Here is a 22619-nt window from a genome sequence, read left to right on the forward strand (position 1 = left end):
AGTAACCATGGTAACAAACCATGACGAAATTCTTATATTTTGTAAAATTTCTTGATTTTCCTTGTTTTTCAATTTTTAAATATATTTTAGATTGGCAAAGTATGTGCGCATCCAAGAAACAACTTTATATTTGGTGAGAGTATGTCAATAGTTATAAAAAAGTTTCTCTTAAATTGTTTTGTTGTTTCTTGTCTGCGCACCATGTCTCCACAATAGAAATAACGATGGAAAACTGCTTCAATTCTGTATTTTTCATCATTTTCATGAAAACGGTACATACTATGACGAAATTGTGACGTCATTAGATAAAAAATCTTATGTTTTTCAATTATAATATTTTTTGACTCTATGCTTTTCCTAACATTATGTGCCAATTTGGTATAGTTGTCAAACATTTTATTTTCTTGGGCCAAAACCTGGCCTTAATGCCCCTACTCCAATACTGTATCTTTCTTAACTGAATTAATAAGAAATGACAATTTCCAACAGGGGAATCCTCCAAAGCCTTTAGTGAGCCGAAAGAGAAACCAAGCAAAAAGAGAGGTAAGTATTGTAAACTGAACATCTAGATCTAGGTAGTGGTCAGGGGAATTACTGAAATAAGTGACTTGAAAATCAATTATTTAAGTAGCAAATTGGAAATTTTATCACAAATTGTGATTTTGTATTTTTACCAAAATTTCAAACATATAGGTTTAGATTATATCTTATTAGTAGTAAAATTGGAAAAATGAACCTTTTCTTCTTTTAAATAGCAAAGTTTATGCCTTTGATGCAATCATTTAGCTATATTTTCTATATTTGTTGAAAAAATGCTATATCTGATGAGTTAAGCCTCTTTCAACTGATTTTTATAATTCGTTCTTATGTTGTACTGTTACACCACTGTCCCAGTTTAGGTGAGGGTTGGGATCCCGCTAACATGTTTAACCCAGCCACATTCTGTATGTATGTGCCTGTCACAAGTCAGGGGCCTGTAATTCAGTTGTTGTCGTTTGTTTATGTGTTACATATTTGTTTTTCGTTCATTTTTTGTAAATAAATAAGGCCGTTAGTTTTCTCCTTTGAATTGTTTTACATTGTCATTTAGGGGCCTTTTATAGCTGACTGTACGTTATGGGCTTTGCTCATTGTTGAAGGCCGTACGATGACCTATAGTTGTTAATTTCGGTGTCATTTGGTCTCTTGTGGAGAGTTGTCTCATTGGCAATCATACCACATCTTCTTTTTTATATATAGTGGGAGTAATTTTCGTGCAATATTCAGGGTTTCATCATAAAGATTATGTAATAAAATTTTACTGTTCGCGATCAAAATTTAACTGTTCGGGAGTGTTGAAATTAGTGGGTGTCATTTAAATAATAATACTTATTAAAAGAAGTGATTCATTTACACACAATAAGTTATTTTAAAAATCTTTATTTTAATTCATATATTTCCAGCATTTAACATGTATTATTTAATCATAGAATTTCCTTCCTCATTTTAAAGTCTCCTTTCATTACATACATTGTCCTGGCTTAAACGTAGCCCCCAAAAAGGTCCCAAAATTGAACTGGTACTCTAATTTTATTAACATTACCTTCACCAAAGACTGACACAAGGTTATTAAAGATTTCCTTTCTACAAGAACACAATAGTACAAGATAATAAAAAGATATTTATAGGTTATTATAGCATGCAGTATTTGAAAGTGGTTTTGAATATAGAATCAACATTTAAAAATTATTAATGAATCAATATTGTATATTCATGATTCCAATGCAACATCGTTTGTAACGTTCATTTTTGATTGGATAATATCACCAATTTACATGGCATCAATTCAGAATTGATGCTATGAAAATGTTCGCGCAAGCGCAGAAGACGTATGATTTGACGTTGTTTTCTGTCAGTTTCATTAGAATGGAGATAACAATATTGTATTTTAAACAGTCGCAAATTAAGTTTATTGGCGACACGTTTTTAAAATACAATACAGTTATCTCCTAAATTTAGTCTTTTATTGGGACTTTTGTAGTACCTGTATAATTTTTGTTGGAAAAAAAGGTTACAGTAATTCACAAGCTGAAGACCATTACTTCATGTTGGAGGAAATGAAATTGCAGGGAGTTGAACTATATAGGATGAAGAAAATAAAAATAATGGAGGAAATGCTGGTATTAAAGAAAAGATCCACCAAGGCATGAGCGGAAATAAGAGATAGCATAAAGGCAGACCAAGGACCATTATGTTTATCACCAATCATTAAAATTCATGAAATGTAACAATCAGTTTTCACCTCAGCTAAAATCTTTGAATGCGTTGTGCTCTAATTCGATTTCCTTCATTAGGTTGGTCTTGTTGTAGTATATGTTGATGGTGCTGTATTTGCAATTGGTTTTCTCCATCTGGTACTGGTATTACTTCTTTTAATGCCTTGTTGTTTAATCTGAAACAAGCTCCAATCATCTTACAGGATTTTGGTGGATTAAATTGAAGGCTACCTCCAGTTTTATGAAGACATCTGCAATATACAATGAAATAGTGATTTCTTTTTTTCAATAAATCAATATATATATTTATATGTATGATTCAGAAACTGTGCAGGGCAAGGCAGAATATGATTAAGCACATACCAGTAAATAAGAAAACAGTTATATTATGATATTAACAAATGGTCTTCAACAATAAAATGCTCACCGAACTGTCCATATATGACAGCTTGAAACTGTCTCGTTCTGTCAAAGCAGCCTTAAATATAAGTTCTTGTATCTATTTTTAATATCCTTTTGGTGAAATAGTATGTTTTCATGTCATTCTGTATGTATACATCCTGGCTTTAAAGGTTTAGTCCGTTACCTTTCCTGATAAAGGTAAATCAGGAAAAGCGCTTTCAACACAAATGTTCATAGTCCTTTGACCTCATTTTCATGGTTCAGTGACTCCTTGAAATAAAATTAGAAATCTTTTTGTTATGTGAATTTCTCACTTATTATGAGTAGTAGGATAACTATATTAGGTATTTAGGTTCCTTGCAACGTCAACATGTGCATTTGACAGGGTTCACTTGACCTTGATCTCATTTCATTGGTCTGTGATCAAGGTTAAAGTTGAGTGATTAGTTCCATTTATCAGATAATATAAGCAGTGAGTCAACAATATTTGGTGTTTGGAATGAATGTGAAGGGCAAAACAGGCAAGTTATGTCAGCATGTGCACTTTTGTTAAGTTAATTCAAATAATATATATTTTTATAAAAAGACTTAGTTTACCTGAAACGAGCCTTCAGTACACCAAAGGCCCTTTCAATAAGGTCTCTGGTTTTACAGTGAGCCTTGTTATAACAAATTTCTTTCTCAGATTGTGGGTTCAACAGACAGAGGGGTCATAAGCCATTTCTTCAAAGGATAGCCAGAATCCCCTAGTAGGCACCCATTCATGTCTTCCATTATCTGTGTCATACTGGAATTGCTCAATATAAGCGTATCATGAGTCGCTCCTGGTCATTTCACTACTTTGTTTGTGAACCTATAATAAGTTATGCCGATAATAATGATATTGCAAGAATGAAATATTGTAAATTCAGAAATTATTGCGATATTTTTATTATTGCGAAAAATGCGACAGGTTATAATCGCAATAATTTAAACTTGCATTTTGAAATTTTTTATATGAATTAAAAAGGATTTTTCTCAATATCGCAAAAATTAAAATCGCATTTTAGTCAAAAATGACAAAATCGAAATAATAAATGCACGCAATAATTTCTGAATTTACAGTAACCACAATCTGAAATGATTGGACTAGTGAATGCAGATTTTCTTATAATTTTGACAATTTCCTGATTTGTTTTTCTATAACTATGGTGCTTTTCAGCTGATAAATATTAAGGCAATATTCATACACAGAATGACATTCTACAGCAATTTTTTTCTGCATTCACCCAATTTGGACTAACAACTTAAATTTAATTTTTTTTGTAGAGAAATAATTGTGAACTGTACAGGACAGTCATTACTTTCACTCTTGACGCATTTGATTATTTTTATATGAAAACAGTATTAAAATGGCTACAAAAAAGAACAAGAATGCAAGCCTCTTTAGAAACAAGTTACATAGTTGTTAATACGAATATGATATCATATTTTGTTCAATCTTCTAATTTATATGGAAAAATGCATCTGTTTAGTGTGTATCAGTCGACCATACCTCAAATCTGCGTCAGCAATAGCCTACACATTATTGGCATGGAATAGCTTCCTGCAAACATAGTTGGGCTCATCAACACCTGTCATGCCTTGTATGGGAATCAGCGTGCCATCTATTGCTCCAAGCACGTTTGGGAATCCACAAATCTGATAGAATTTCTCCTTGATGTCCCGCTGTTGTGCTGGATCAGTAGGGAATCTGATGTTGTGCATTCTGCTGCATATGGCGTCACATAATGTGTGTACAATTCTAGAAGAAGACCCAATTGATATGCCATGTATATCTGCAACCTCAGATAAGTAGTCTCCTTTAGCAAGTATTCTTAGTGTTGTCATTACCTGTGGAAGAACAGTAATAATATGCACTAACAATTATTATTACAGCACTTAATGCAATTTTCAAATTTTAAGTATCTAGAATACTGACATGTCAGCAAACACCCCCACTTGCACAATTCTTGTATAAGCATAATACATATTTGAATACTTTTTGTTGAAATGGCAGCAGAAACGATGTTTCTCAAATTCCCCAAAATATAAGGTTACTAAAATAACAATGTTGATGTAAGGAGCGACACAGAATTATTGACAGACTTGTGGATAGACATGCATACATGTGTAAACAGACGAACGGACAGAAAGAATGATTAAAAATAACATTCGACTATTTGATTTTATTATTCAATTATCCATTCAATTAAAGGCCTTCAACACTATGAGACAAATCCATACCGTATAATCAGCTATATACATGTATACTAGTAGCTTAGACACATAGAGACTGCACATTACATGGACTAACGGGCTGTCGGATTACAGGACTGTCGGACTATATGATTGTGGGATTATCGGACTGTCGGACTGTATGATTATAATACTGTCGGACTATATGATTGTGTGATTAAAGGATTGTCGGACTATACCATTGTGGGATTAACGGACTGTCGGACTATATGATTTTCGGATTATAGGACTGTCGGACTATATGATTATCGGATTATAGGACTGTCAGACTGTATGGTTTTTTTTCTATTGAAAGACTGTCAGACTATATATTATTATCGGTTATAGGACTGTCGGACTATATGATTGTGGGATTAAAGGACTATCGGACTGTACCATTGTGTGATTAAAGGGCGTTCGGACTTTTTGATTATCGGATTATTGGACTGTCGGACTATATGATAATCGGATTGTAGGAATGTCGGACTACATGAGTATCGGTTTATACGACTGTTGGACTATATGATTATCGAATTATAGGATTGTCGTATTATAAGTCTGAATCACAGTGACAGCTAATATCAAAATACCAATGTTTGAAAGAATTATGTTATTATTTTAGACTTAATCGCAGCTAATGCTCTTTTCATGGAAGTGTCGACGGGTTTTGTTTTTTTTTTTCTTTTTATGTCCTACATATACTTTTGGTTCTACGGATTTTTGTGAATAGTTTTATTTTTCCCGTAATTGTCCTTCATATGAGAGGATAAATTTGGTTTTTTATTTGCATAAATGTAAGATAATGCAAACCGTTAGTATTAAGTACGCTTTATTACATTGCAACTCCAAAAGAAATGCGTGTACGGGTTTCGATCTGTTCGTCCATGTTTTCTCATTTCATAACAATATTTCAGGAATTGTGTTTTAAATTTAGTTATGTTTCTTTTTGTTTTATACCTTTTTTATTTGTATTTGTATTGTTTTGTTTTGTTCCATTTCTTGTCTTAAGTTTATTTCGTCATTTATTTGTTTGGTTTTCTATGGAGGTTAGTTATATTTTGATGTTCTGTATGGTAGAATCTATAGTATGTAGTTATTTCCGCATGTGTGTTTTCTATGACATATATAAATAATATCAATCTTTATTGTGGTAAAGCATATAAAACAAAACTTGTGACAAACAAAATACAATCAAAAAAAATTTGACACGGACTTAAAAATAAATTGACATTCACATTTTTGCTGCACCTATATTTATTAATATTGAGTCGGGATTAGTTACACTTAATTTGTACTTCGTAAAATAGCGGAAGTGATAGAGAGCACATATTTTGAAAACAAAGAAAGATAGAAGAATGGGAATTGTATTTTTTCTGTAAGTTTCTCACCTGAATATGGGGTGGAATTGCATGTGATCTGACAGTTGGCCTTTCAATCAAGTCTCTGTCGGTGTCCGTCAATTCCATTATGCAGCGTCTTGGAAAGAGATAACGGGCTATCAGTTGATCATCATTCAATGAATCAAGATCATCAGATCTATCGCGAAAAACGCGTTCTCTACAAATAGCTCTTCTGTTGATGAAATTAAACAGTATCAATCCAGCCATTTTGTTTCTATAGAGATACGTGATACTTACGATTCTTAAAAAAAATCTTAAGAGTAAAATCTTCACTTAAGAGAGGCTGATGGCACACGTAAAGTTACGATAGTTTTTACTCTTAAGATTTACTTAAGATTTTTTGTGAAAAACCTAAAAATCTTAAGATTACTCTTAAGAGTAAAATTTATCTTTAGATTTTTTGTGAAAAGAGTCACTGATAAAACATTGAAACACGGGAGTGTGCATGTATAAGCAGTGAAAAACGGGATTTAAAGTCCATGTATCAACAGTGAATCATGGGGAGGGAAAAAACAGGTATAAACAGTCAAACCAGAGATTGAACATCAAGGTGTAAAAAGAAACCAGACAAACATAGGAGTGAACTTCCATGTCTTAACAGGTAAACACGGGAAGAAATGGCTAGGATTGAAAATCAAGTCATCAACAAACAAACATTGGAGTGCATATCAGGTTTTTAGGTAGGCAAACAGAACACTAAACATAGTCCAATTTCTCAAGTAGACATAAGACCCTTTGCGTAGTCCTGGTAAAATGAAATAGCGAGTATTTCACTTGTATGTAACAAAGCAAAGCGTTCTCGTAGTTTTACATTTAGTAGTTTAAAAGCTAAGGGTGGTATCCATCTAATCTTTATTTAAAGAAACAACAGTGTAACCAAATCCTTTCAGTTTTTATATATCCAGTTCGAGTTTAAATAAAAATTTGGGAAAGGTTAATATTTAAAACTAAAAAAAACAACATAATTACTCATTTTTTCCAACAAACTCAGTATATCTTTGTAGTTATTATTCCTTTAATGTATGCTTTGGTTTGAATACCATCTAAAATCATATTGCCGCATGAATAAATATGCAGTATATCTTGTTCTTACCTTTGAAGGCTTGTTGTCGATTTTACGACATTTTTCCGTTACTATCAACATTTTTTTGTGTTTAAATTTCAGGTTATATTAGTAAATCAGTATTTGCTGCACAGTTATCAGATAATTTCACTTGTACGACTATTCTGTTGTAACGCATGTGCATCTGGTGCATTATAATTTGTACCATTAATGTGACTATTCCGTTCAGAGTTTAATTGCCATCCACGAAATACGGTAAATTATACACCATTCACTTTCTCACAAAACGCTAGAATTTAATACATTCAACTATGTTTTACCTGCAGAACGTATTATATTTAATACTTCAGCATCAAGTGGTACCTTCTTTTCCTTATACACAGGGTATTAAAAATCTTGATGAAACTCTTGCAATGCCCCTCTGAGGGAAATGTCATCAATTTTTTCCTCAAAATCAGCATAATACATTTCCCTGACGACTTTTGTATTATTCATGGTAATATCACCTCTGTTCTGATAAAATAAAAAGTTGTGATGATTAACACACCGACACACAAACACACAAACACACCCACACACCCACGCCGTATAAAATCTATACCGATCATTATTGGTTGAAGTGGTTACAGTATCTATATTTTAAACAACAGGTAAAAGAAAAACGATCATTGTTATTAAAGATTTTTATACACTAGTGTTTCACATGTTCAATAGATTATCATTAATTGTTCGAACAATGATGAATGAAAAATGTTTACCTGCATTTTTTGAAATTGCAAATTTGAAATTTTGCAAATTGGATTAAGTATGATGAATGCTTACCACAACAAAATAACTTGTTCGAACTACATTATGCATAATATAATTTAAATGCATTTCAATTCCTTTGATACCAAAAGGACATTCAAACTCATAAGTCGAAAATAAACTGAAACACCATGACCTAAAAAGAAAAGGACAAACAGACATACAACAGTACATAAAACAACACAGAAAACCAAAGGCTGAGAAACACGAAACAAAAACAAATAACTGAAGGGTAAGCAGATTCAGCTAAACATGTGGCACCCGTCTTGTGGCTCATGTAAGTACACTAGGTGATATGTCTAATTCGGTAGGTATATCTAATTGCTAATTGGAGCATATCAGTCGTCTTCTGTGAAAGAGATATTCAGTAACGGTCAATAAACACTCTGAAACAAATCACTTTATGCAGTGTCAAAATTAATCTACCGATTAGTCTTAAAAAGTGTATAAAAATATATATATGTTTTAATTTAGTACTACCAGATACAATGAAAATATCGATAAAGATTTTATTCGGAGATCTTTTTACAGTATTCAGTTCATTGCCTTACAGAATGGAAACGTATACACTCTGGATTTTTTAGATGTATTTCATCCTTTGTTTAGATCTGATTAGATAAGCTCTTTTCGTCTAGTTTTTACAATTTGTTCTTATGTTGTATTGTTACACCACTGTTCCAGGTAAGGGGGATGGTTGACGCGCCTTCAAACTAGTTTATCCCCGCCAAATTTTATACGTGTATGTCCTAAGTAAGAGCGTTTTATTCAGTGGTTTTCGTTTGTTGCCCTTAATCATATTCGTTTTTCGTTTATTATTTTGTACATAAATCAGGCTGTTATTTTTTTTTCATTTGAATTGTTTTATTTTTTTCATTTCTGGGTCTTTTAAAGCTGACTATGAGGTATGGATCTTAATCATTGATGAAGGCCTTACGGTGACCTATAAGTGTTGTTTTGTGTCCCATTTAGTCTCTTCTGGAGAAATGTTTCGTTGGCAATCATACCACATCTTCTTATTATTATATGTATAAAATATATTTAAAATGATTGCGTTGACAAGTTAAATACGTTGTTCGATATATTATTTATTTAATAAGGGTCACATTTGTTTTCAAAATGCAAGTACAAAAAAACAATGTAGCAAATATATTATACATAATATAAAAACATGTTAAATAACAGACAAATGTTTGATTGATTGCTGACCAACGTCTTGTGATAAATGTGACATGCATTTTCTAACCGTAAAAGAAGTGTGGACATGTATTTCTCTAATTTCACTTTTCTCGATCCTTGTGAGATAGATATTTCTCATTTCTAGAGAAAAGTTTGTTCTCAGTAAATGATTGTTCTCAATTCAATAATGACTTTATTTTAACCATTGTGTTTAGATTCGACCACTGCATCAAGTGTATTAAGTCATTTTCTACACTCAAAACAATAAGATTTTGCAAATTGAAACGCGAGGCTTACCGAGCTTTTTGAATACTTAAAATTTAACTGTTGAGAGCGGAGAAATACTTCTCAAAATAACTGTCAGCAGGAAGACGTAATAAAGTACTTTATCATATGTAAAAAAAAAAAACCAGCAAAGCCAAAATGCAAAGCCTTCAATTTGACCCAGTCGGATAGATTTCTGCAGTCAAGGTTAGAACACCATCATGAGTTTCATTACATTCCAGATAAAAATTATCACAGTATCAACTGTGTTTTTATTACAGAGAGAAAAAAAGCAATTGAAAGACTTTTCAAAAGCGCAAGACGATGAATGAAAATAACAATTTTAACTTTTGCCTTGAAAGCGCTTTTCTGGATTTGCTGTCGTAAAAGCAGTATACACCAAAACGTTTAAAGACAAGACTTAGTAAGTACCTGAACCCATGTAGAGTTATATATCAAAAAGGGAATCAAAAAAGAGTAGTCAAATAAAATTAAGGTCAATTTTGTATGACGGAGTTTGAATCCTAGTTTCTAAATAGATTATGGATAAAAGTCATTTATCATAACAGTACCGGACCTGAGGATACACTCATGGACTAACAGTAGACCAGAAGTGGATACACTCATGAACTCTAACTGTCCGCAGGAAGACGTAATAAAGTACTAAATCACATGTAAAAAAAAACCAGCATGGACACATGAACTAGCAGTAGACCAGAAGTGGCACCGACCCAGCGAATGTTTTACTGTTATGTTATAAGTATGGCGGAGTTTAAAGGGAGACTGAATAAATAAAATTATAAACAAAATTAATGTTCTGAAATAATGAAAAACTGCGACAAACATTGCTACTTTTGTACAATAAGGAAAAATTCAAAAATAAAAATTAGAATAAATAAACACAATTATATAAGATGATCATTTAATACCTGAACTTGAAAAAAAAGATCAATTAACTTTTGAAGTTATTGAAACGAAAGAAGTAATATACTGGTAAAATGTAAAAATAAAAAATACCGAAGTCGGAGGAAAATTCAAAACGGAAAGTCCCCAATCAAATGGCAAAGAAAAAAACTCAAACACGTCATACGAATGGACAACAACTGTAACACTCACGACCTGGCATAGGCATTTTTGTATGTACAAATTGTTGAATTAAACCTGGTTTTATAGCTAACCAAACTTCTCAAGAGAACAAGAGAGGAACCTATGACAACAAAAAGCATAATTTTATTTACACATATATTCATACTTACAATAAGCAATCAATAAAACTACACATTATGGAATGAATAACTGGTAAAAACATATCAACAAAATACGATTTATTATGTACTTTTCCCTTTTCTTTTCCTTTGGTTCAATTAAAAATAAAAGAAGATAACAAATGACATTTTCACATTTTAACTTCTTGTTATTTATTTCTTATACTCAAAAGTTGGCCAAACTGGCAATCAATACATACCTATTTCTTTAAATGAAATATACAAACTGTAGGAACAAACAATTGTTTGTTAAAAATACAGTAGATTACATGACTAACTAAATATTTATTCAATTTCTTAACAAAATTGAAATTTCATATTTCTTGTTCATTTTGATAATTTAATGATTTAAAATGTTTGATAAAAACGCCTCTAATTACAGAACAGTGACTTCAGATCACGTATTAAAATTAGAAGTTCTTAGATGCATGCACATATTGGAAGACATAGTTTAAATTACGATTACAGACATTTTTCTTGATAAAATTGAGAACTGAAACGGGGAATGTTTTAAAAAGACAACAACTCGACCAAAGAGCAGGACACAGCCAAAGGCCATCAATGGGTCTTCAACACAGTGATAAATCCCTCACCCGGAGGCGGGCTTCAGCTGGCCCCTAACCAAAAATGTGTACTAGTTCAGTGAAAATGGACGTCATCCTAAAACTCCAAAACATATAAATGAACTAAGATTAAAAATCATACAAGACTAACAAAGGCCAGAGGCTCCTGACTTGGGACTGGCGTAAAATGCGGCGGAGTTAAACATGTTTAGTTAGATTTCAACCCTCTCCCTACACCTCTAGCGAATGTAGAAAAAACAAACACACAACAATACCCACAGTAAAACTCACTTCTTAATACAGCATTAATATACATTCATTATATTTTTAAGAAAATGCATTCCATATAAGAAGAGAAAATGTGATTCAAATTTAGTCAACTTATTTATAAGAATGTTAGTAAATAGTAAATGGAATATGAATCATAGATTATTAATTTTCGTATGAACAATGATGATAATGAAGCTATTATAATATACGCAGGAGTCTGGTATGATTATTTTCTTCTAAGGCAGAAAATATGAAAAAAGTAATATAATACAAATACCGAATTTTAACACAATATGCACTTTAACATTTTTAATTTTAGTTTCTTGTGTACAATTTGGAGTTTAGTATGGCGTTCACTATCACTGAACTAGTATATATATTTGTTTAGGGGCCAGCTGAAGGACGCCTCCGGGTGCGTGAATTTCTCGCTGCATTGAAGACCTGTTGGTGACCTTCTGCTGTTGTCTGTTCTATGGTCGGGTTGTTGTCTCTTTGACACATTCCCCATTTCCATTCTCAATTTTATCTTATTTCATCATCAATGCATTAAAATAAACGCACTACAGTAATGGTTAAAGCTAAGAAAGCAGCCAATAGCAATCTTGAATCAAAAGGTCAAAACAGACTTCGTGTGTCATATTATTAAGCACTGAGATTATACTCTGCATATATGTCAAAAATGAGTGTTAGCAACAACAAAAAAACTACATTTAGATCTTATCCTTGAAACACTGAGATCCGTCAAATCTTATGTTTGCAACACAATGTGTTCAAGACCTTATATTAGCAACACTGAAGTCCATCTAATCTAACGTAGGCAATACCACAAATTGTCAAAAACTTATGTTAGCAGCACTTATTTCTATAACAATTTAATGATGGCAACACTAACGCTGTCAAAATCAAATGCTAATGAATATCACAGTTGATTCCCAATCGTCCCCTGGTTGATAACGTTTGCTTTTTTCAGTTTTTATCGACTTCCCCTTTATGATTTTATCTTGAAGTTCAGTATTTTGTTATATCTTTTAAGAAACTCTAAAGTTTATTTTTATTATATTAGCAGTGTTAAGATGATATTTGTAGCACTGATATTATTTTCTTTCCGGTTCTACATACACTCTACCTTTTATTAGCAAGAACACTTTACAATATAAACCTTAAAAACATTTATATCAAAAACATGTTGCTTATATATAAAAACAATATTTATAATATTTGTTTATTTTCTCATGATAGCTCCATTATATATAATGTGTCCTTTATATTGAAAAAAAGGATGTTAAATGTGAATTAACATATTTTATTACCTTACAGACTAATTCATACAGTATAGCATGCATTCATAAGTACATTCAGTTTGATTCATGATGTTAAAGTGTAATATTACCATATTAGTTGTTTTATAACCTTCTCTCGTGGAATTCAATACAATTAAACATTTGTAACACAATATAATATTCATCAAACTATGCAACAATTCCTTTATTAAAATTATAAATTTTAGTTAAATTCCTAAAATCTACCCTTTAAGCAATTATTCCTTTCCTCAGCAAACATATATAACCTCGATTACCATAAAACAAATGTCTGAAATTTATTGTTGTTTAGTGCTTTTGTCAAAGTTTGACCTCCTTCTGTGAGGACTATTCATTCTCAATAGTATGAAGCCATTAGCTGAAACATCACTTCAAACACTTTAGTGCAATCTGCTTCCTTCTGTACCAGGAGTCTTACTATATCTATATGATGCCTCATATACGAAACAAACAAAGGAGATGCTCCACTGTATGTACACTTATTTATATCAGTTTGTTGTCCAGTAATATTTTTACTATCACTTTGTGATTTTTCTGACAAGCAATAAACAACGGGGATGCTCCATCATTTGCACTTTTGTCAATGTCTGCGTTGTAGGCAAGTAACACCTTAACTAATTCTATATTATTCTGCCAACAAGCAATTAACAAAGGAGATGCTCCATCATTCATACACTTATTTATGTCTGCTTTATTGTCCAGTAATACCTTTACTATCTCTATATTTTTATTCTGACAAGCAACAGACAAAGGAGATCTTCCAGAATGTTCACACTTATGAATGTCTGCATTGTTGTACAGTAATATCTTTACTATCTCTATATTATTATTCATACAAGCGATAAACAACGGGGATGCTCCAACATCTATACATTTATCAATATCCACCTTGTTGTTGAGTAATATTTTTACAATTTCTGTACGATTTGAATGACAAGCAATAAACAAAGGAGATGCACCAATATCTGAACATTTATTTATGTCTGCCTTGTTATGCAATAATATTTTAACTATCTCTATATTATTATTCTGACAAGCAACATACAAAGGAGAAGCTCCATTATCATCACACTTATTAATGTCTGCCTTGTTTTCCAGTAATACCTTTATTGTTTTTTCATTATTATTCTGACAAGCAACATACAAAGGAGATGCTCCGTCATCTGTACACTTATTGATGTCTGCATTGTTATTCAGTAATACATTTACTATTACAATATGATTGTTCTGACAAGCAATCCACAAAGGTGATGCTCCACTATTTAAACACGTATTGATTTCTGCCTTGTTGTCCAGTAATAACTTTACTAGCTCTACATGGTTATTCTGACAGGCTACATAAAGAGGAGACGCTCCATTATATGCACGCGTTGTAATATTTGCCTTGTTGTCTAGTAATAACGTTACAATCTCTATATAATTACTTTGACAAGCAACTAATAAAGGAGATGCTCCTTCATCTGTAACTTTGTTAATATCTGCCTTTTTATCTAACAATAATTTAACTACTTCTATATTATTATTACGACAAGCACCAAAGAATGGTGATTCTCCATTATGTCTACACTTATCAATGTTTGCATTGTGGGCAAGTAAAATCTTAACTATCTCTGTGCGGTTTTTGTAACAAGCAATATACAAAGGAGATATTTCGTTTTTTTCACACTTATTTATGTCTGCCTTGTTGTCCAGTAATAATTCCATAACCTCTTTATGGCCTTCTTGTGCAGTAACAAGTAAGGGACTCTCACCACTAATGTTGCCCTGATTGACATCAACGCAATGATGAATACACCAGTTGATGAATGGAATATCATTTAGGAAACAACAGTGTATCAGAACAGTGTTCTTGTAATCAACATCACAGGTTAGTGCTAGTTGTCTCTGATGTAAGATATCAAGTGTACTAAATAAATAACAGCGAAATCTCTGTCTGATCTCTGGTATTTGCAAATTGATATTATCAAACACATGCTGTACTTTACCCTTAGACCAGTCATCAATCATTCGCTGCATGTACATTGGGTGGTATTTAGCTGGTACTATTGTCATAAACTGATCCGTACTATCTCTTTTTTCTAATACAAATCTTTGACTAATAACCCAACTGTCTGCATTTTTGATCACACACTGGAGCATGCTCTGTCCAAAATAATATGCTAGGAAGTCAAATATTTTATCATGTATACTTGTATATATATCTTGTTCTTTCTTCAGGAAAGTATGTTCAAGGTTCTTCATTTCATCTAGTAAGGTAAGTCGAGATGTTCCTCTGTTCAGCTTACACGCTTCACATGTATTCTTTATTCTTGTGTTTTTTTCTTTATCTATTTCATCTGTAAACCATTCCTCTTCTAGTCTGTTGTTAAACATGACACATAAAGCCAAGGCACAATATTTTCTAAAATGTCCATTGTTATGCAACTTCTCAATCTCTAATTCATAAACTGAAAATGGATTCTGGAAGAAATCTGTTATGTTGGGTTTAGGATTGACACTATACAATTTACAAAGAAGTGGAAAACAATCATATACACAGTCTTTAGTTATGTATGAAGTTTTTGTTTCAAGATATAGTTCTGCTATTGACTGTTTCTCTGTTTGTGATAAACACAAATCTTCTGATAGCAGGTTACATTCACATGTCCTGAAAATTGACAACGATTTAAATTTGTAATCCTGATAAATTTGTAGTCGACATGCTACAATGATTTTTGTTGTCTTATTTTGAATCAACAAATCTTTGATACTTTCCATGACTGGTTCCAATCTATTCAGGTCAGATTGGTTAATAGAATAAGTTCCACAAAAATCATCCAAAATGAACAGGTTTTTTTTATTTGGATTGTTAAATTTTACTATATCACGTGGATTGGTTACGGGAAGAACATTGTACCCATCGTCTGCCATCTCTAGTGCAACATGTCGTAGAGTTACTGTCTTTCCAACACCAGAACTTGCTGTAATTGTTACACAACTGTGTTTCTGTATACATTTAAGAACATACTGGGAAGCCTTGGTTCCAACAAATTTGGAATTCATCACTTTCCATGCTTCCAATGTCTTATTGATTTGATCTGAAATATATAAATTTAGATAATATATACTATGCTACTCATACATTTAAATCCTGCGATGAGTGCATTGTTGATAAAAAGTTGTGAGTATCAAGCACACAATATGGATGCATGTATCATCCGTCTTTCAGAGATCATGGTCTACTTCATAATATTCTCTTAAAATAGACATTCCAACTCACAAGTCCAAAATTCACTGACAACGCCAAGTCAAAATCTGAAAGAGACCAAAAGACAAACAACAATATATAAAAAATAAAATAAAAAACTAAAAACTGGGCAGCACGAACCCTAAAAAAAACCGAGGATGATCTTGCTCCTGCTCCCCATGTGACACCCATCGTGTTGCTTATGTAAGTACAAACTCGGTGATAATTCTAATTCGAAGATCACATTTGGGGGGAAATTGCTGTATTAGGGTTACGAGTTGGAACATATCCTGAATTTCATAATGGCCAACCAACTCATGATTGCTTCCGTAAAATTAACAAAGGGATGATTTCAACTTCTCGTCAATTTCTAAATGTAAGTCTTGTATCTCAAGTTCGATTGAATATATGCATTCAACATAGTCCCCAAACTTTGAAAAATTTAATGATAGCACATCATCTTTATAGCGGAAATTGAAGTTAAAGTATAAAGATAACTTCTTTGCTTTCTTCCTCAGAAGCTCATGTATATGACGTCAGCCTCATATGAATTAAGGAACAAGTTGACTTGAAGAGGATTGTTTAAACGGGTTTAATGGTAAAACAGGTTTAGGAGGTAATAGGACAACCTCTATCCAGTAGACTTAGACATATAATGAACCCTTGGCGTTGTTCAGGTAGCCAATATGTATTGGTGTAGGTTGCCAAATCATCCTAAGAGAACAATTTACCTACATTAGAAAGAAAACAATTTTACTAGTACGAATTTCAATATAATGTCAACTCATGTGTATAGTGATATGCTTACTTTTGCAATATACAACCTTGATATATCGCTCATATTCATATAGATACCATATACCGTGAAAGTACTTTATTCGTGCGGTACCAATTTTCGTGGCTTTCGTGGAAGGCTTTATCAACGAGTTTAAGTGTCCAACGAAAGATAACAATTGTTACTAGTATCCAAATCAAGACGTTGAAAGATTCCCATGAAGGTTTGACCTGGATACAGGCAACGTCAACATACATAGAAACGGACTGTCGATTACAACTGTCACATTGCTGACTTGGTACGCTAAAAGAGACACGGTCCTGACTTATTACTCGTTGTAAGAGAAAAGCTAACATATTATAGACACAAGCACTTAACAATAATCAATTATTCCAATAAAAATGCAAGTTCCGGGGGCTACTGTCTTATTGGCATGTTTTACTAACAACATTAACTGATTAAACTGATTAAACTTTAGATAACGGCCTAAGTTCTCACACAGCATTTATTAGTGAACAGTGAAAAAGGGTAAACGTGAGGCGATACATGTCACCTCAAAGCAAAAAAACAGCCATGACATAGAACAAAACTTGATTTATTTCTTACTGTGAACGAGAAACTAAACCATGAAAGTTCCTTCACAAATAATACACGGTGGTCTTGAAGTATAGATCCTGGGTACTGACGTTGTTTATCATCTTAATAACGTGTTATAGTATTTTTTGATTTGTTTTTATGAATTTTACTTTTACTGTTTAGTCTGTTTTTGGTGATATCCATTTGACGTGGCTCTGTACTTATACATCCCGTCATTGTGTTATTGTTCTATGGGCAACATAAATTTACTATTCTTGTCTTTCAGTTTTGCTAATGTGCTTTGTCTATATGCCTTTTTTGTGTTTCTATGTTACATGTGACGTGGCTCTGTACTTATACATCCCGTCATTGTGTTATTGTGCTATGATAAATTTTTATATTCGTGTCTTTCATTTTTGCTAATGCGCTTTGTCTATATGTCTTTTTGTGTTTCTTTGTTATATATTTGTTTGTTTTTATAGTAATTAAAATTATAACACAATGTTGACTGCTGTACCCCTGTTTTTGAAATTTTTACCTATCATGTCTGTTTGTTTTGTTCACACATAGTTGTCAACATAATCGAATTTTATGCGACTGTCATACAAGTGAGAGGTTTAGCTAGCTGTAAAACCAGGTTTAATCGACCATTTTCTACATACGAAAATGCCTGTACCAAGTCAGGAATATGACAGTTGTTATCCATTCGTTTTATTTGTTAAAGCTTTTGATTTTTTGTTTTTGATTACGGACTTTCCGTTTTGAATTGTCCATGGAGTTCGGTATTTTTGTTATTTTACTTTTTCCTACCTTGTATGTTCTAATATATTGATCTTCAGTCCGAAGTTTTTGTGTATGGAGTAACCAAGTAATGTAACTTTAAGACCTTCACCTCGTATCATATGTTTTCAGTAGTTGATGAATGGTCTTAAGTTTTTGTTCTTAACTCTTATTTCTAAAGAACTAAGGATTCTTCATGGTTTAGTTCCAAACGTGTTGTATGTGATGTACGTATGATTTGTCTAAAGTTTTGGTCCTTACCTCTTATGTTCCAAGGGACAGTCGACTGATCCAAAATTTTTGTCCTGAACTCTTTACATTCATCAAACATACTTTGGCCACCTAGTCTACCAACAGCCTGTAAACATTAAAAAAATATCAGATACTTGTAATTATTTTCTCATCTGTAATTTTGGAATTTCAGATTATAATGATGCAGTACATTAGGATTTTCTTTACTCTTGTCAATATGTCTCTTTTTTAAGCGCCCAATTACATTTCTTAGCTTCAATAAATAAATTTAAAACCATGTCTTGCTCTCACTATCCTTACGTTCATGTTTATTGAACATAGTTTAACAAATTAATTATGAACATGAGAACTAAGTTTGATGATATGACAACGACTTCGTGGTTGACTAATACCTTAAACCAAACCTTTAATGTGATACGAAACAAATACTGAACTCCGAGGAAAATTCAATACAAGTCTGTAATCAAATGGCAATATCAAAAGCTCAAACACATAAAACGAATGGACAACATATTCCTGACTTGGTACAGGCATTTTCTAATGTAAAATATGGTGGATTAAACCTGGTTTTATAGCTAGCTAAACCTCTCACTTGTATGACAGTCGCATAAAATTCCATTATATTGACAACGATGTGTGAACAAAACAAACAGACAAAATAGGTAGACATGTCAAAAATTGGGGTACAGCAGTCAACATTGTGTTATTATCTTAATCACTATAAAAACAAACAAATATGTAAACAAACTTTTACCATGGCATAATAACACAATGACGGGATGTATAAGTACAGAGCCACGTCATATGTAACAAAGAAACACAAAAAAAGGCATATAGACAAAGCATATTAGCAAAAATGAAAGACAAGAATACAAATGTATTGAATATCATATAGACTAATATACGGATACATAGACGATGCTTTTTTATACTATTGTAGGCTGGCATTAAAATATAACTTCTTAAATGAAATTACATTGTTTTTATGTTTTTATTTTCATTTTGGTAGTGTCAGAAATAAGCATTTCTTAACTTTAAGGATAATCATTTTGGATAATCAACTGAAGTTAAATAATTGTATTACTGATTTGAATTTAGCTGTGTCCAAACTTCTTTCCATTATATTAAATGATATGATAGAAACTGGAAAAGTCATTTTACCAAATACCTATTCTTACCTCAATAATATTATTCCATGCTATGCTGAAAAATGAGTTTTCTAACTTCTCATCTTTATTGTGTGATAAGAGGTTTCTATAATTTTTAATCCTCCCTAAATCAGCTGCTGGTGTGGTGTCTATTTCCAATGGCAACTTGTCGTAGTGGTCTAAATTTGTAAGATTTGTAAGCAATGTACTCATCAAAGTAATATCAAACATGTTTGATTTTGGATTACCTGTAAACAGAAATAAAGTAATAAATGGACAATTTTTCTACAAAAGAAAACATAAAAAATATCATTGGTTCTTGCATAACTTCCAGAAAAAATTTCGCTAGTATCCCGTTTTTTAGGGGCCAGCTGAAGCCCAACTAACGGCGCGGTACTTTCACGCTGCGTTGACGACCCGTTGGTGGCCTTGGGCAGTTTTCTGCTCTTTGGTTGGGTTGTTGTCTCTTTGACTGATTCCCTGTTTCCATTCTCTATTCTATATTGAAAACAAGAAATCGGATGCAAACTTATTGGGTTAAATTTCAAGAGTGTGTCTGTATTTCAACTGATCAGTACAGAGATAAATAACAGTTGAAACTGAGTCAAAAGGTAAAAAATAAATAGACTATACACAATCCGATATTGTTCCGACTTATGGGGACTTGTTTGGGCAATGGGAAGTCAGAGCGCTTAATAGAAAACATTGACATAACCGATCCACAGATGTATGCTAATATTAAGTCTAAAATTCCACTGAAGACCAATTGGCCTTTTAAGAATTTTTGGGGCTGTACAACGTAAGACAGCACAACATATGAAAAACATGAAATTTGAAGACACAGTCATAAGGGGCAATTTTCGGTCTGCAAATCTTACAAGATCGATTGTCAAAAAGATAAATCATACACTATTTGGTTCACTGATCAACCCCTGTAGAACGATCGAAAACTTCATACCCATCAATCACCGGTTTCTGCGAAATGTATTCGCTTTCTGTGATAATGCAATCAAGAATTATTTGTCTATAGAATTTATAATTATAGATGTTTTAAATGTAAATAGGTTAATATATGCAATGTTTGCAAATGATAGATATAATATTAGATGAAGAGACAAACTATGAATTTTTGCGTGTCGCAGAGATCATATGCATACATTTATTTCCGAAATTAAGCGCATGAACGAAACAATGCGTGCACGTGATATCTAATCCTGTTGAATGAACGAACATATAAACAAGAGGATTAAAGGGGAAATAAGCTTCGTTGATGCTACAGGGCGGTTATTATGCAGTGGGAAATATCTGCTTGAATAGACCAATTCCGATTTCGAGAATGAAACTTGCTGCCAAAGTCTAGGTCGACAATTTTCATATGATCTTTATGTAATGCATTCAGGTCGCACAGTCCAGAAAGTCAAAATCTATCAGACACTAGGGCGTTATATTTTTTTCAATTAATGATGTTTGGGGTTTTTTTTTGTTGAACAACCGTTTTGTTGATATGGGATGAGGGAAGGCTGCTCCCTATTTTAACTAAAAATGATTTCAGCTTTAACATGTGACTTTGTGCTCAAAGATAATTAATATTTATTTGCAAGGTTAAACACTGCAGAATTTTAAAATAAAATGACTATTTATCCAGATCATTGTAGATTAGGCCGTTGAAAAAAAGTTAGCATAAGTTTGATTTCAAACATTTTTTTTTTTTTTCATACATGCACAAAAACAACATTAATTGTATATGTCGACACATATTTGTTAGTTTGAAATATTGGGCAATAATAGATAATCAAAAGAGATCTGTTGTTCATATAAAGAAACATCATGGAACATTAATTATGCGATAAATACCTTTGCTCTATTTGAATTGTGGCCTTAAAAAACTTGTTGAAAAGGGATCAAAATTTATGATTTTGTTTTTACTAAAAAGCTTAAAAAGTTATTCTTAATGATGTCATCACATCATGGATCGTTTAACTACCAGATTTTGATATCATATTAACTCATAGTTTAAATTTACATAAACCATGTAAACTGTAATTCTAAATCTATAGTTCAAATTTAAGTGACTATATAACGCAGAAAAGAAGACCTTTTTCTGTCCTTCTTTTCTTAATAGTAGTAGCAATATCTAAAGACACACATATCAAAGAATTTTTTGTTATATTTGTAATTTTTCAACCTATATTTATACTGGTCCATTTTTGTCTTTTCGTTTATTTTACCGAATTCAGACATGTTTTCTTGAAATATACCTTGTGAACTTATTATAAACCTACCATTGCGAGGAAACAGAAGGTCCCACTGTGATTTGTTGATTAATCTTTTCTTTTTTAGGTCATTCAACTTTTTGGTTTCTTTCCTAATAGAAGCATTTAAATACAATGGATGAAATTCACGGTCAAACAAAACTCTAACTGCACGCTGGGAAATCCCAGATAGCAACATATCCATCCTCACATAGTTTTCTTCTTCTTCAGAAATTGTTGTCATTTTATTTTTACCAATACTTAGACTGGTTTTTGTGTTTTCCATTATCTAAATTGAATAATGATACTGAAATATATGCAATGGTCTTATTTTATTTGAATTTTTTTCATACATCTAATCACGAATTAATTCAATTCAAATCTTTATCATGACACAACATAACTAACTAAAAAAAAACACGATCAACAAAATCATTAATATTCATAATAAAAGTAAATATTTCAAGAGTCCTGTGTCCTCAGTTTTATAGACTGTTTTAAAAAGTACCATAGCTTACAAAACATTACAGACAGACGGACGGACGGACAGACAGACAGACGAACAAAGTT

The 22619-nt window shown here is 32.2% G+C and overlaps 1 protein-coding gene and 1 pseudogene across 1 annotated transcript; both read right to left on the bottom strand.

The window, feature by feature from the left end:
• Nucleotides 1–1608: 1608 nt before the first annotated feature.
• On the bottom strand, nucleotides 1609–4403 carry LOC127726810 (putative nuclease HARBI1; annotated as a pseudogene).
• A 9120-nt stretch (nucleotides 4404–13523) lies between these two features.
• On the bottom strand, nucleotides 13524–22293 carry LOC127726811 (uncharacterized). Its single transcript, XM_052234263.1, has 3 exons — nucleotides 22219–22293; nucleotides 18659–18755; nucleotides 13524–16117 (listed from the first exon to the last, which is right to left on the bottom strand). Exons 1-3 carry the CDS (start codon nucleotides 22291–22293, stop codon nucleotides 13524–13526), a joined length of 2766 nt encoding a protein of 921 aa, XP_052090223.1.
• Between the last annotated feature and the right edge of the window lie 326 nt (nucleotides 22294–22619).

The sequence above is a fragment of the Mytilus californianus genome, unplaced genomic scaffold (genome assembly GCF_021869535.1).
Source record: "Mytilus californianus isolate M0D057914Y unplaced genomic scaffold, xbMytCali1.0.p SCAF_18, whole genome shotgun sequence".
NCBI lineage: Eukaryota > Metazoa > Mollusca > Bivalvia > Mytilida > Mytilidae > Mytilus > Mytilus californianus.